Source organism: Branchiostoma lanceolatum, chromosome 17 (assembly GCF_035083965.1).
Source record: "Branchiostoma lanceolatum isolate klBraLanc5 chromosome 17, klBraLanc5.hap2, whole genome shotgun sequence".
Taxonomy (NCBI): domain Eukaryota; kingdom Metazoa; phylum Chordata; class Leptocardii; order Amphioxiformes; family Branchiostomatidae; genus Branchiostoma; species Branchiostoma lanceolatum.
Window position 1 is genome coordinate 6,622,414 of NC_089738.1, and position 17,363 is coordinate 6,639,776.

Consider the following 17,363-nt stretch of genomic DNA (forward strand, 5'->3'; position numbering starts at 1 on the left):
AGTGAGAGAAAAATTATTTTGTACTGAATTTTGGTAGCAAAGAACATAAGGATTCCAAATATAGTTTTTGGAACCATATGGATGACGTCATCATGTTTTATTGCCCTTGTCATAAATATTTTCGAAGAAAAAATACAGAACTTTGGAAATTCCCAACAATACAAAACTTCATTTTTTTGACGGATAATGATAAAAGCTACAAACTGGCGCTGGCGCCAACGAAAATATTGTAATAAACTATATTTATAGTGAAATTATTGATTTTTAATTAGGTTTTAATTAAGTCTCGATATCCGCCGAACCGCACATATCACCCCTTGGCGCGAACGCGAGTGTGAAGATTGAACGGTTCTCTTAACGAATCCGGCAATAAAAGCGATAATTTACCTTCACTTCTTTCTAATTATAGAAAATAAAAATGTGTTATGGCCATAAAATCTGCTAATCGGCCGCAAAATCGACGTTTTCGCCGCAAAATGCAACGAAACAGCACCAAAATCGGCAGCGTGGATCCTCCATACTAGATTGACCTGTTGTGACCCCAAAACAGCTGCTAAACTCTCGCGAAGTCCCGCAAAATGCGAGAAACTGACGAGATTGTGAGTGTTTGCTGCCGTTCCCGCACTGTACTCCCTCCCTCATGTTGTTTACGTGCCACGCCGCCTGTCAGCGGGCGGGCGGGCGTAAACATTTAAACATGGCGGCCTCCTCGTCACCTCAACTACGGACGCGCGTAGGCCGCCCCAAAACTTGCCCAGCCATGTACAAAACGTAGAAAATGGATATTGTGAAAAAATGGGGTATAGTTTGTATCTAAACTGTAAAAAAAAAAGCTGGGTGGGCGGTTAAACCGTCCGCGGCTGAGGAAAAGTAGGTCACCTTCTATACCTTGCTCCAGTCATTTACACACACACCCTTCCATTCAATATTTGTTTCATCCGTTCTTTTTGCTTAGAATACCGATCGCTGCACGTATGGTATTGTATACATATTGCACCTAAGCTACTTTTGCTCCCTTTATGTTTATGAAATTGTATTCAAACTGTGGGAGGTATTAGTAAGATTATATGCCTCAAGAATAGGACTGAAATGTATTTTTGTTTTTTTCTGTTGTATGTAGGAACTAAGGAAGTGGAGGTGGTTTGCCAAGTGCGATCATGTGTTGGAATGGAAGAGAATGTTCAACCCCATATCTATATAATTTAAGTCATTCAAAATAAGCAATACATATATGGGTGTCATCCTTTTTTGTTTCAAGTATCAAGTCTCTTTTGCACTGTACACCTATCAAATGTAAAACAGAATTACTACATGATATTTTTGTGTTTTATCAGCTGTAGGTTCTCCATATCAGTTGTTATCTTTTCACTTTTTCACGAAAGATCTAGAAGTTGAACATGCATATTAAAGGATGGTAACCAGAAAAAAAATCAGTGACGGCTTTTTGACCGATTAGAAAATGAACAGTACCAGCAGGCAGTCCCACGTTTTGAGATTTACTGGTCGAAGACAATAATAAAAATCTGAGGCCAAAACAGAAGAGATTTAGCTAATTGACGTTACTCTCTAGATAGGTGTAGATTATACCTAGAATTTGTAGAAACACTGAAACTGAGTCTTCAGACAGCAAGGCGAGTGTGGTATTTAAGTGCCAATTATGGCTGAACCTAAAATAAAATCCTTCATGTGATCCAACACACACACACACACACTTGCAGCATTCATGTAAATTTACACTTGAAACCAAAAATGACATCCAAACTGCAAATCAGGTTACCCCTAGAGTGTGAACATAGTCAGCTTGTTTTCATGTTGGAACAAAAAAATCCCCATCACTTGTGTCTCGCCCTCAAAATATGATACAGTACCCTATTCTGTACGATACAACCCAAAACAAACCTGGACTTGAATTTTCTTCACCGGTACTTACCCCTACAATATATGCATCGTGGTACAAATGACTGCAATACAGCACAACATAGCATAGCATATAAAGATTAGTTCCTTTATTTTTATATTACTGTTTCAGTGTTTGGAAAGTGATGCCATGGGGGGTGGGAAATAATTGCTGGCTGGCCAGACCATGCCAATATGTACAATAAAGGTTATTATTATCATTACTAATCATCACAACTGCCAAACTTCCATGGTTGCACAGTCTAAAACAGCATTCTACTGTCTTTACTCTAGACCTAGTCCCAGTCTCGTCAGTGTTCTCTTTGCAAGGTTGGCCAGGGTCTTGCTGCGACTCCATGGCCAGGTTGACTTCTTTGACGCCGTATACCTTTACAATAAAAAAAAAAACACAGATTTTTTAGGACATACTCGAAGTAGAGAACACACAAGTTCCAGTTTGCACTGTAGTACGTAAAGAAGTTGACCTATCTTAGCGGCCCTACCAGCGGAATTTTAGTCGGGAGAATCAAGCTTTCATGCCGCCCACCCAAGGTGGCCCCTCCCTTAGAGGCCGATATGACAACACTGGCGGCACAGGTAAACGGCGTACCGGCTTTAGACTGCGGACTAAATCGGCTAGTGTCCCGCTGAGGTGTGGCAAGTAGGTACATTCTTGTAGAGAACACATTGCTTGTACGTTACCGAAGACTCTACTCTAGTCAGTATACAGTAACCCCGTCCCCCGTCGCAATCTTATCACAACAAAGAAGTGTACAGGCACGAGCCCGACGAAGGGTCAAATTGGCTGACTTTACGAGATACAAGACCAAAAATAATATTTCGATAGGGTAGTGTATCCTCTGAAGATGTTTATGCATACGTACCAACGCTATAAAATCAGTTTTTCCGGTCAAAATCGCGTCGAGTCGGGCCGTAACTTTTGTACAGCATGAGAAAACATGGCCGCCACTCTCTCTCTCCACGGCGCGAGTGCGCATGCGCATAACGCTTCCAGCAAAGCGGCTGCGCCCCTGTGGGAGCGCATGGGACAAACATTTCCGCGTTTTTCAAGATAATTAATAGGAAGATTTATGGACCTTTAATGGTCAGAAATATATACTAGAAGTATAAGCGCCACGATATATATTACCTTTTTAGCGCTTAGAGAGAGAAAATCAGCCGCCTCGACAACCTTAACACTGTCAGGTGTTTTTTCTCAAGTCTGCTGTTTGATTTGAATATCATCATCATCATCCCATTATACCAGAATTCCCACCAGAATTGACTGTACAGGTGTTCATTGTAGAGGTAGGAACCAAAGTAGCGAGCGCTGAAGGCACAAGAGATTTAGACGTAGAGGGATCGTAGGGTTGAAATACATACTTTTGTGCACCCAAAATTTCAGCTGCTGTGCTCTTAATTTTTTATTGTAGGTCCATCTAGATATTTTTGAAGGCTTTTGGGTAAAGGTACTACTGTACACTACTATCAGAAAAAGCAATGAAACCTTTGTTGTACTTTTGGAGTATTACTTTTTGAAATTTTGAATGACAGATTGATGTTTTAAAGAGAAGCAGTAAGGTTTGAACATACGTTTTGCTGACATTCCACTTTATTCTATGTTGTGCACCCAAACTTCTTTCTGTGCACCTAAGTTTTCAGGTTAAATGCACTAGTGCACCTTCTCCCAAAAATGAATTTCGAGCCCTGCATAGAAATTCGCAGGTCTTTGCAGTATTCTTAGAATGTAGCACACAGGATTCACGAGCTGCGAATCTGCTGTTCAAGTCCTGGGAAATAAGCTGTGCAGGTCCTTGAATTTTAATCACGTTGGTTTTGAGAAGCCGGCATGAAAGAGGTAAAAAGCATCCTCAGGGCATGTCATGAATAATTCTACCCGCAGGGAAATGCCTTAGCTTACTGTAAATGCAGAAATGTTTGCGGTAGTTTTATGTTCGTGGTGACCGTTTCACCGCAAACTTAAAACCACCGCAAACATTTTTTTTGCAATACTGTAGCAATATGTGACTATAGACTAGTGCTGCCGCGAACTTCAAACCACTGCAAACACTCCATTTTTGCCTTAGCGCGAAATAAAAACCACACAAACTTAATTGCATTTACACTAATCCAAATAAATAGGTTTCTTGTCAACTTCTGGCTATTTTTACTGCCATGATTCAGGCCACCTTTTTAATTGTAGATGTCTCCGAAGTCCAAAATTAGGGTTAGAGCCTTCTTTTACGATTTATACCTCATATTGTACAGGTTAAAGTATTACGGTATCTTGGATAAATGGATGATTTACATTGCAATGTATACAAAACATTATACGATGTAATTATATAATTATATCCACACACTTACATAGCTAACAGCAAAACACTTCTTATTGATTACATACTTTCTTGCGTACGGTATCAGTTCTGAAATTATAAGTATTAGTGACCATCTTATGTAATACGTAATGATGATTTAGAATGCTTTCAAAGTGCCATATGCGCCTTGAAAACTTACTTTACATACTATCACATGTTCTTGAAAAAAAGAAGCCTTCTTTTGCAACCTGTGTACACATGTAAGTCTTCAGTGATTCTCTTATACAATAAACCCTTTAACGCTTGCTTTGAGTGAAGCAAAACCACCCTTGAACTTGAAGGAAATATAAACCTTCCCCATCAATGAAAAGGATAACTTCAAAGATTCATAAACCCAAGATTCATGCCACTATAAAATCTTATTGCCAGAGCGTAAAGTGATAATGGATCGTTAAAGACCAATGTAGTAAGACATGATTGTGGCTTGACTGTTGGATTGCCGAGGTTTTATGACAGAAGGTTTTCTGTCCTTGGAGAAACCTCAGACAGTCGTCAAAGGAAGTCCCTGCCCTGACATGAGTAGGAATGGATCAGAATCTCAACTACGGTCTGTCTTGAAAGCCCAGGAGGGTGTGAAAGGGAATTTCACTATCTAGCAGTGGTAACAATGTATCTGGCATTGGTATTGGAAGTAAACATTTTGGTATCTGTGTCCTTGTACACTGTACTGTACCTGTAAAATGTCAACTACTGTCTACCTTGAAAGCCCAGGAGGATGTGTAAGGGAATTTCACTATCTAGCAGTGGTAAAACGGTTGATTTTGGTATCTGGAATTGGTAGAAAAAGTAGACATTTTGGTATCTGGGTTAAGGTTTTGTCTTGGTACACTGGACCTGTACCTGTAAAATCTCAACTACCATCTGTCTTGAAAGGCCAGGAGGGTGTGTAAGGGAATTTCACTATCTAGCAGTGGTTAAACTGTAGATTTTGGTATCTCAGGTATTGGTAGAGAAAGTACTAGACATTTTGGTATCTGGGTTTAGGTTTTGTCTTCATGGTACACTGTACCTGTACCGGTAAAACTCAACTACTGTCTGTCTTGAAAGGCCAGGCGGGCATGAAAGGGAATTTCACTATCTAGCAGTGGTAAAACTGTAGATTTCAGTATCTGGTTTTGGTAAAGAAAGTAGACAGTTTGGTATTTGGCTTTAGGCTGTGTCTTTGTACACTGTATCATTTTGTACCTGTAAAATCATTTAGGTAAAGATCTTATTATAATAACCTAAACGTCACGTGTACAAACTGAACCAATTGAAACTCTGTTGGATACCATTTTGTTAAGTTACAGATAGGTAAATTCCATCTCAAAGAAAGACAATAATTTTGATAAATTAGCACTTGTATACGATTAGGAAAACTTCTAAAACCTCTTGCTTTCAGATGTAAATCATCAGACAAAGAGGACAATTTGCGACTATAAATTAGTATAGAAAATACATATGGTATAAAAAAAAGTTGGCTACATGTATAAGGAAAAGTTAAAACAGCCATCCTCAGTTCAGGTGCTGCTTTTCTACATACCTATTATATGTAACCTAACCTTGGATTTACATAGCCCTGTCTGGCATTGGTTAAGATGTAGGCTAGATGTATGACGTGTTATTCTATCACAATGCTTATCTTTAGATTCAATTTAGACACAGAAGCAGGACAATGAACCTAACACACTACAGTCAGATACAAACTCTGGTAAGTTTCCAGTTTAATTCTAATCAGTGGTATCAATTCCTAAGGTAACAGCCTTCACAGAATCATAATGATGTTTTCTGACATAACGGGCTGCCTGCCAAATAGTAATTGCAAAAATAGTCTGGCTATGGGAGCGATATTAAGCCCAAGAGATATCCCATCATCAAGAGTGGTCGAACGTTGTAACACGACGCGCATTAAGACGCTCACGCGAACGGGACGGGACTGTCTGCTTCCTACGTACAAATTATTCATCAAGATCAGATTATTGTTGCGGTTTTGACTGTTCAGTTGTCGGAAGATATTGTTTGACGGGATGGCTGTGTAACACTTTTTTGTTTGATGAGTAAGTTTTGACATTGACGTATTTGGAAATACTGTAAAGGGGAACATGTTTACGTTGGTTTTATGTACTTTGTGTTTTTTATATTGAACTCTTCCCTGCAAACTTAAAACCACCGCAAAGATTTCGCCATTTTGCACTAAAACCCTGCATGGCAGATTTACCTGCGAATTTAAAACCACCGTGAACACTCCATATTCTTCCTATGGCGAAATGAAACCCCTGCAAATATTTCCAATTTTACAGTAATCCGAGATGCATTTTTCCTTAGGCTGCACTTTTTTTCTTTCTTTTTTGTTCTTGAAGTTAGATTTGATGTTGACCTATTTTGAAGATCTATGTGAAAAACCGTGCCGATAATTGTTTGGTTGGAAGGTCTGGAAACCCCTTTAATGGTCCCATGCTAAAGGGGGGGTCCAACAGAAGAAAACAGTACAATAACGGGGTGATTCACAAAGTTGTTGAAACAGATTAACAATTATCTGTGAAATGTCACATGTTTGTCGGGCACAAACTGGAAAACCTGTCCCTGCCAATGTCCAATATTTGAGGTCAACACCAAAACAACTTGTGCACCAACTGTTAAAAAGGTAGTTAAATAATTGTCGAAGATTTCAGATGTTTGTTAGGGTTTTTCGTAACACACCCTTTTCAATAGAGGTTGTGACCAAAGATTTGACGGATCACTCAATGAATTTCATAGATAAAGAATCAATTGTTTTCCATTTTCTTTGTTTAGCCATCTGTGATATCTTGCATCATATTTCAATTATGAAACTAGAGTTAAGTACAGTATTTGTGCTACATATACTTCAGGTTTGCTATGTTATTTTAGCGATTACAGGGTCTTTTTATAAATATAAATTGGTTTTGAATTTTTCTTTTTATTTGAGTTGAATGTGTGATAGTTGTGTGCTGACTTGTTAAAAATAGAGAGAATGCTAGCGACCCAAAAAACACCCCTCCCAATGAAATGGTATGGCTACCCTGAGACGTCACAAAATCAAGATGGCGGCCACCACACATGCCAACGGATCCAACAAAGGTTTAGCTTCGCAAACCTGTAATCCAGTCGCTCAGAAAGAAGGAAATGGGCCTAAAGAAGAAAGGGGAGGGGCAGGATAATGATGCATCAGAAAGTACTAATTGATGTTTGTTTAACAAATAGGATAAATAGGGCCTGTCAACTGCATTATACACATGTTTTTGCATGTGTACACAACTGCATTGTAAGACTTGTTTATTTTGTGAATGATGTTTGTCTTGTAATTAGATTTGTTTTTGAACTTGATTAATTTAAGGACAACAAAACATCTAGATGGTCAGGTTGGTTTCTTTTCTGGTTTCTGTTCTGATTTATAGAACTTGATGGATGAAAAAGTGTTAACTTTCCAACTCTGTCTATCACAAGAAACATCTTGTTCTTATTTTGGAACTTCGGATAACAGTTATCACTTCTTTGCATATGTGTGCCCCCAAGTGTGCTGCATCTCTTCAGCTAAAGACATCTGAGAAAGAAGCACTTGGCCTCAAGCCTCAAGTCAAGGGACAGATAGACCAAGGAGGTTACAGTCAGAACTGCCCAAGACGACCACTCAGGGGACTGATAAAATCTGGTCTATGTTGACAGGTGGTCACTGAAGACAGGATTCTTAATGCTTGTGTTAATGGGATGAATTATGTGACCACCCAAACGTGGTGAAAATTCATTCCAGGTGGTCCTTATGTAGAGGTGGTTACAGACTGTATAATCCTTGGATAGACAAATCACAAAGATAGCCTCTACAAGGCTCCATAGGCTGCTGGAAAAATAGTAGAAATTGGCCAAAAAGACGGATATAACATACCTGATGAGTTAGCTGGCTGAAAATACAGTAAATGTATAGAAATATTTGCGGGGATTTGATTTCACAGTAGGGAAAAAATAGACTGTTCACGGCGGTTTTGAGTTCGTGTTTGAAACAATTAGGGCTTCAGTCACACAATTGAATGGCTTTTCGCGAGAAAGAGTTCTTTGCGATAACTGCGAACATTAAACCGATGCAAACATTTCTGCATTTACAGTACAGTTTGCAACTCCTGTCATTTTATATCTGTCTATTTGGCCAATTACAGGTTTTTCGTAGCTAAACCTTTGTTGGATCCGTTGGCATGTGTGGTGGCCGCCATCTTGAATTGTGATGTCACAGGGTCGCCATACCAGTTTATTGGGTTGCTAGCGTACTTTCTTTTTTTTATCAATCAACAAATTGGCACACAACTATCACACATTCAACTTAAATGAAGAATTCAATACCAATTCATATTTATAATAAGACCATGTAATCGCTAAACTAAAATAGCCAAACTGAAGTATATGTAGCACAAAAACATGTACTTAACTCTAGTTTCTACTATTTTTCAGCACCCTATGGAGGAACTGTATTCTATACACAGCCCAAAGTGCCTGTGTTCTAGAGTAGCACATGTAGTATTCAGGGCTTGTCTTTGTCCTTCAGAAGGGTCATTTCACTTCCGCGGCATAGATTTTTCCGCCAATAGAGATATCCAGTAAAATCCGCGTTATCATTGGAGGACGCACACATTTCTTTCGGGCAGAAGTAAGTCATTTCCGTGTGGCACAGACGTGTTGGTACAAAATTTTTACTTCTTTCAATGGTATCGATCTACTTTGAAATTCCTTTGAATACTGTAAAATGCATTTAAGTTCGCGTGTTTTTATTTCGCGCTGAAGGGAAAGTAGAGTGTTCGCAGTGGTTTTAAGGTTGCGGAGAAACGGTCACCGCGAAAACTGCGAACAAAAAAAACACCGCAAATATTTCTGCATTTACAGTATTTTGCAAACAGGATTAAATGTATGCTCCTGATAAATTGAGGTCAAATATTTTCAATTATGTATTGGCAAAATCAGTCATTATGATAGGAGTTACATGCTACTTATTTCGTTATTAATATATTGCAGAAAACAGGCAATCTATACTGAGGGTTGTTTCATTTAACCTCATTCCTGCTGCCAAACTCTATAATCAATAGATAATTGGGTGCCAAAAAGACATTTCAGTGTGTAAAGGGTTAAAACGTAGAGGGAGGGGGACATTCAAAATTTATTTCTTATCCCTTCCTCTTCATTTTGATTAGTATCGCCTAAATCATGAAATTGTTAATAATCTCTTCCCTTTGAGAAAAACTCCTAGCTGCCCCCCTCCCCACGAAAGTTTTACATGGAATAGTCTTTCTACATCGTTGTTTCAAAAGTAATTAAATTGGCCTGGCCAGAGGCAAATGATGTAGGAGAGGAGAGAGAGGTTGCCCTCTTACACTTAGAGGCGGACCCGCGGTGACCTCTGACAGAAAGGTCAAACCCTGTATAGATACCTTCTTACCAGATTTGTTAGAACATCTATCTTGTATTCAGTTTTCTGAAAATCCATGCCCACAGAATAATCAATGTTGGCTCCTATTCTAAAGCGTCATGGGTGGAGAATTATCCTGAATCTGACGCACCTACTTGTGACATCGTAATCCTCAGTTATTGCAAACATACCGTAAATTCAGTTCAAATTTGCGCCATTTAAAGGAGCTCTTTGTAAGATTTTGGTTGCAAAAGTGAAAAGAATCATCCTGATTCTGACGCACCTTCTTGTGACATCGTTATCCTTCATTATTGCAAACATACCATAAATTCAGTTCAAATTTGGGCCACTTACAAATGTAAAGGAACGCTATGTAAGATTTTGGTTGCAAAAGAGAAAAGGCCTGCCTACCTGCCTACGTGCTCAGGCCAAAGCGAAAAGGGTTATCCCGAATCTGACGCACCTTCTTGTGTCATCGTAATCCTCTATTATTGCAAACATACTATAAATTCAGTTTAAATTTGCAGCACTTAAAGGAGCTTTTTGTAAGATTTTGGTTGCAAAAGTAAAAAGAATTGTCCCGAATCTGACACACCTTCTTGTGACATCGTAATCCTCCGTTATTGCAAACATACCGTAAACTAAGTTCAAATTTGCGCCACTTAAAGGGACGGTATGTAAGATTTTGGTCGCAAAAGCGAAAAGAATTATCCCGAATCTGACGCACCTTCTTGTGACATCGTAATCCTTCGTTATTGCAACCGTTACCGTAAATTCAGTTCAAATTTGCGGCACTTAAAGGGACGCTATGTAAGATTTTGGTCGCAAAAGCGAAAAGAATTATCCCGAATCTGACACACCTTCTTGTGACATCGCAATCCTTCGTTATTGCACACATACCGTAAATTCAGTTCAAATTTGCGGCACTTAAAGGGACGCTATGTAAGATTTTGGTCACGAAAGCGAAAAGAATTATCCCGAATCTGACGCACCTTCTTGTGACATCGTAATCCTGCGTTATTGCAAACATACTGTAAATTCAGTTCAAATTTGCGGCACTTAAAGGGATACTATGTAAGATTTTGGTTGCAAAAGTGAAAATATTTTGAGTAACAAAATCTCCATGTTGTTGACAATTATGGGAACTTTTTATGACATTTGCATCATTATTTCATATTTACAGCATTTACAAACCGTGCAAATACAACCAGCACCAAGTTCCCCTTATTTTTGGGTAGGTGTAAACAAAAACCATAGCGTTTATACACATTAGTACAATTTAATGATGATGCATACAATGTATTTGCTAGCTTAATATTGTTATGCAATGCTAAACGTTTGATTCTACTTATCATGTAAAGAAATAGCAAAAAATTACTTCAGACATTGTCTATAAATCTTATATTTTAAGTGCCTATAATTTCTTGGCACAGTGAGAATCAAGAGTTTGCAACTTGTCTTTGAGTTCATGGTTGAAATAACAGTAGGAACACAATAGAATACAAAGTATAATGTTTATGGTGTGATGAAAAATGTAAACTCAAAAACACCACAAAAATTTCACGATTTACAGTAATCAAAAGAGTGCATCACTGATAGTACAAGACGCGAGTAAATTTTTCGAAGGACGCTTTGGATGAAATCTACAGATCAGGCCTTGATCAAGCTGACAGGAAGCCTACACCAGAATATCAACAAACTCTAGATTGCTCCATTCTCCAATAAAATAAGAACTTTTTAGGGTCTTCTTATTTCCCAGAGGAGTTTATGACGTCACTAGAGGCTTTACTGTTTGTATTTGAGAGTATGTAGTAGACTTGAGTTTTCAGAAATCTTGTCATCATCCCATATCCAAATTGAGCATGGCACGATGCATATTGCGCTCTTGCAAGGTCTTTTAGCCCTCAAATTAGGGACTTTATTGTACGTTGATTGTTTGTAAACTAGAAAGGTTTTGCAATACAATACGTTCATAGTATACACTTTTTAGTCAGCTATTTTTTTGGTCTTGATTCACAATTGTGTTTTTTTTTTCTTTCCGGAAGAGAAAGACTGAAATCATTCCTCTGATGGTTACACGCAAAGTCGATGCACTGTTAAGGGAATTGGTTCTTGAATTGCAATTTCGAGTCAATTGCTGGATCGATGCAAGTCGCCTGCTCGAAGAAAGCCGCAAAGTGTATCCATCAGGAATTTAGGGAGTGCTTCTTATTCCTATGGTTATATTCTTGCTGAAATGGGTTCTAACCTGGTTATTTCTTTTACCTACCAGTCTTAGTTTTGAATGAATGTTCTTAAGAGTTATACCCCAAATAACAGGTTGTATAATCTATTTCGGATAGGCCTAAGATGTATCAGAACTAAGTATTACTGCAAAATCATGATCCTCAATCTTAATTACGTTTCGTTCATTGGGAACTCAAGACGAAGGCTTAACCCTAAGACGGGTTTCTAGGAAATTGTCTAAGGAGGAGAAACGAAAACCGATCCCCAATCTGGAAGACCCAGCACGCGATCGATAACGCTATTGCATCTTCGTACTGAAGGTCAGGATAGACGTTCTTCAGCTTTATACGCGGTTTGGTGAAGTAAAGTTCAAATGCGTTCTGACATCTAAGGGCTCATATTTGCAATGCCATTGGTCTTGCATAACAATGCATGACATGTCTTTCGTATAGAGATAAATTGACTGGTTGCAAATAAGAAGAAGGTTTGACAGAATGTAGATTTTCTAATGTTGTAAAATTTCTGAATAAAGATGGACCACGAATGAATTGTACTGTACTAAGAATTGATTTTCTATTGTCCTAGCCAAGGTCTTATTACAACAAGACGTACACAATGTACACATCTTTCATATAGAGAAAAATTGACTGGTTTCAAATAGCTTCTAAAAAGAAGGTTTGACAGAATGTAGATTTTCCGATGTTGTAAAATTTCTGAAGAAAGATTTGCCACAAATGCATCATGCTATGCTAAAAATTGATTTTCTATTTTCCTTATATAATAACAATGATAATGTATTGGTTGTACATGTAATTGTGTGTTTGGGTGGAGGGGGTGGGAAAAAAACCTTGCATATTTTGCAGTAGGTAATTATATTACTCTTAACGTCATGATGTTTGATAGCAAGTTCTTGAGTCACTTACGTAGTAATTGTATTTTGATAACGATATTGGGTGTGTTGAGAGAAACTATAATAGATTTTTGTGATATTATTAGCATGAAAGGTCATCTGAGTTCGTGAATTACATGTAAACTGTTCTCCAGCTCAAAGAATTTTACTCACCGGAATTTTCGACCAAATCTCTCGGTCTTCATCAGCTATGTAAACCAAGTTCTGTAGATTTTTGTGACATTTTATGTTTCATGTCAAGTAATTTGTCTATATTTGTTCCTGAAAACAAAAACTGCAATCTTTGACAAAGATGCTAGGTGGCGCCTTCTGGTGATCAATTAAAACAAATCTTTTTCATAGCAAATCATTTAGGATAAAATGCTATCTCCTTTTCCAGGACAAAAGATACGAGCAAACTCTGAATTATAAGTATAACATAGAACGTATTTTTGAAACTATTGTAGGCATCAGTAAGTTACTAGTTTATATACTAAACAGCATGTTGTTGTTTACAAATAGGAGGATGTGGTTTGAGATGGTGTTTCTCATTCTCAATAATATTTTCCATTTTGGGGTCCAAATCTTATATAATGTTCTGTTTCACGGTAGCAAAATTTCACGATGTAAGGAAAATGGACATTTTCACTGAACTTTGATTTCACGATGGCGGCAAGTGATTTACAGAACGGATATGTGAAGGATTCATAAAGAATAACAACAGTTTTTTTCTTGGTGATGATAAGTTCACAGTACAGATGTGACCGTGAAAACTGTGAACTTAAAGTTACAGTGAAAGAAACAAGAATTACAGTATCTTTAATTGCAATGTGCCTGCTTTCGTTGTATGTATTACATTATATAGAATGACTAGACAATAGGCTATAAGCTTACTCTATAATATCTTGGCCCTAGCGTTACATACGGCACCTTTCACCCGTACCTGATTGCACCACATGGGTGAATTATCCATCATAGGAACTAGGTTTGGGATGGATTCACAAGGCGCAAGGGAACGGGGCAGCGCACGATATTTTATGTGTCGTTATTAGCTGGATGGATCATGGGAGAGGTCTGTGGGTCACGGGCGGCGTGTGGATTGTGATTGCATCTCACGTACCGTCAGGCGCGTACGGTTGTCGTACTAGAAAATGTTAAGGTTCAATCATCGTGGGAATAAACGTGGTGGGTGAAATGAGAGACTAGTCTTAGGAAATGGGGTTTTGGTGGCAGCTAAGATTTTATGAGATACAGTATTGCATGTACATGTACATATATTAGAAAATAAATAGAAAATATGTTGATAGAGTTATTAGGACTCAAATGACTGTGTATCTCTGTTATATTGTATCTGACCCTTACCTCTTCCCTCATGACCTCAATGAAAAGCGGCCTGCGTGCCGATTTGAGCTTATCATGAATAAACAAAGGTTAAAAAAAAAGAAACGATTCTGACTGTAATATTGATAATTAGTGTCATCCCCTAGAATGATCCTTAAAGTCAGGTACAAACATTGGAAAATATGTCATGATCATAAAATTCTTGCTTTCTTATTTGGTTTATTAATAGTTTCTGTTGATTGGTCATTACTTTTAGAGGCCAATATTTTTCTTAACTGTGCCATCCCAAAATCTCTTTTTGTATTATCTTTAATATTCATCATCATCATCATAGATTTCCATATTGTAATACATACATGTACACATGTGTCACGATGGCCATTTTCCATGTCCGTGCATCCTTCAAATTTGATAAAATAATGGACTAATAATAGTCTTATTTTGTGTCTTTGAGAATTTGAAGTTAATCCTCAAACGGAATGATACCTCTGACAGTAATGTACTTTTTAGACATCTGTCACCGTTCAATGGCGCCCTTGGATTTTCTGCAAGGAAGCTCCATTGATTTTTGCCCACCATTACTCCCATTGTGATAGAGCTACATCAATTATAGACAGTCAAGGTGGTCTAAGGAGCTCTAAGGCTATATGTATGTACATAGGTATGTAGAGTAACTTATTGCTTCTGAATGGTAGATCAAAAAGAACAATATATATTCCTTGAGTGATATCTTATAGTTTGTGATAGAGAATCACTCTTTTGATGTTTATTTGATTCCTTTCATGATCAAGATAGCAGTTACTGTAAATGCAGAAATGTTCCTGGTGGCTTTATGTTTGCGGTTTTCACAGCGAGCTCTTCACTGCGAACTTAAAACTACTGCGAGAATGTTTGCCCTACTACACTGTAGTGCTACTAATATTGTTTCAAACTCAAAACACTCCATTTTCTCCCTACCGCGAAATTAAATCCCCGCGAAGTTAAAGGCATTTACAGTAAATGATTACTTTAATCACTTGCCGTATGTCAGAAATTCAAGTTAGTGTTGAAAATCTATAATGGCAACAGGATACTAGCTAATTAATGAAGTTAGACAATTTCAAATTTAGAAAATCTAGAGCTTTCTCTATGTGTGTCACAGGGTCTATTTTTTAAAAGCATTTTGGTGTTTCTGTTCTCTTTTGATTTACTTTTTAAAAATCCGCATGGTATAGAAACACTACACAAGAAAATTGGCCAATTATCTAAAAATATCTACATGTTATTTAGTAAGTATCTGAGGCATTCGTATTGATATGCTGAAATCATTATAATAAGGCATGACAGAGAACATCATTGCTTTTTTTATCAGCCCCAGATGCTAGCTACTGTCATGTCTCGTATGATATATCCGTGCTTTGATCCGGCTTTTGCTCGTTTAGATGTTCTACAGTACATTACGGGATACAAAGTGTTCCCAAGGAGAGTGAAAACAAATTGCAGTTCTTGACTGGTAAGAGTCACTACCCTAATGAGGGATGACCTAGTGAAGAAGCTACTGTAGGTCTTGAAATAGTTGCAGCATTTTTGACTTCGCAGTTTTGTGGTCACTTTATCCCCACCAACGTTAACTCATGAATGAATAGATTTAAACGACTTACATTGTATATTTGTCACACCCACCATAAAGCTATTCTTTAAACTTTTATTAAAGGAGCCTAAAGTTATTTCAGAACATTTGAAGTCAGATTCTCAAATTCAATTTTCTAGTCCTTTCTATACATAGTAAGTTAGAATAACACTATCCTATTGCATATCAACCTTCATGGAGCAAAGATGGCATGTCGTTGTGTGGTGAGAACTCATTGAAAATCTGGGCAACTTTTCAATTTCACTGTACCGCAAAATGTAAAGGTCGCTGACCTAAGTGAATCTATGGTATTCTTTCCTACATAGCTCAGTACTTAACCCAGACACCTGACTAAGCCACCCTCCTCTAGGATGGACCATTAGCACTAAGACGGGAGATTTCTTGCAGCACCTGATAGAAGACATGTCTCTTGAACTGAAGGAACGCTTAATTAAGTCAGCTAACACAATTTCTTGATCTTCGAAAAACACTCAGTGCTTTCAAATTGTTCAATAAATGAATGAATGAGCTACAGTATATTTTATTACCTTTGCCAGAAGATAATATTTTTTATTTAGCTATGGTAGGGTATTAACAGCATAATTCAAGAAGCTGTTGATGGATGTTCATGATTTTTAGTAGGTGGTTAGGTATCTGGAAGACGAAGGTCAAGTTCCAGAATGGGCCTCCTGGAGGCTACCTACGGTACTGCAGCGGATCTTATGTGTAGGTCTGTTTAGTTGGGTAGTCCTGGCTGTACTTTCCTACAGTCAAATAAAATCAAATCAAAGTCTGTTTATTTGTTAGCAGCATAACTCAAGAAGCTGTAGATGGATCGTCATGGATCGATGATATTTGGTAGGTGGGTAGGGGTCAGGAAACCGAAGGTCCAGTTTGATAATGGGCCTCCTAGCAGCTACCTAAGGTACTGCAGTGGGACTTGGATTTGGATTTTATTGGAATTGCAACACTGCAATACACGTGGGACACAGGGAGCTATTGCTGATGTCATGACCCACACACATAATATAGCCGTTTTTTACACTTGGCCAGAGTGGGGAAAGTCGTGTAAAGTGCATTTTTCCCAAGGGCACAAGATCGGTGGCATCAGGGGATTCAAACCCGCGGTCCTTGGGTTTTGGGCCAAAAACCCTGCAGTTACGCCACACGACCCCACACCTTTGAAGTTTTACATTTAGTTTTCTGGATGTGCTACATGTATGGTTATACTTTTTGAGTGTTGGAAAGTTATTGTTGATTTTGTTCTAATGGAATGCAATGTTGTGTTTTTCAGACTTGAAGAGGGAAGCCAGCATCTGCCACATGCTGAAACACCCCCACATCGTGGAGCTGCTGGAGACCTACAGCTCAGATGGCATGCTCTACATGGTGTTCGAGTTGTGAGTACTCAACTCTACTGCATGTTTGTGGGAATGAACAAACTGCACTTGTGTACTTTCATAATAGTTAGTATTGCTCTAGGAGAAAAGCAGATTTTAGAGCTTCGGAAGCTGTAAAAACTAGATCCACATTTTAAAAACATTTTCATATATGATGTGGATTATTGAATGAACGAATGAATCAATGAAGGAATATAAAAGCAGGAAAACTTCCTTCATTGGTGTTCTTTATAAACTA

General features: G+C 38.1%; 1 protein-coding gene and 1 long non-coding RNA gene across 18 annotated transcripts in view; one reads left to right on the top strand and one right to left on the bottom strand.

Moving 5' to 3' along the window:
* LOC136423066 (peripheral plasma membrane protein CASK-like) overlaps nucleotides 1-17,363 on the top strand; it is a 184,949-nt gene that overhangs the window by 38,040 nt on the left and 129,546 nt on the right. For all 17 annotated transcript variants that reach the window (XM_066411073.1, XM_066411069.1, XM_066411075.1 and 14 more), the window contains exon 3: nucleotides 17,020-17,125. In XM_066411073.1, coding sequence (XP_066267170.1) covers nucleotides 17,020-17,125 — 106 coding nt within the window. The remainder of the gene's footprint in view (nucleotides 1-17,019; nucleotides 17,126-17,363) is intronic.
* Nucleotides 1,985-3,067, bottom strand: LOC136423248 (uncharacterized). Its single transcript, XR_010753730.1, has 2 exons — nucleotides 2,781-3,067; nucleotides 1,985-2,284 (listed from the first exon to the last, which is right to left on the bottom strand). It is a non-coding gene; the product is annotated as an uncharacterized lncRNA (long non-coding RNA).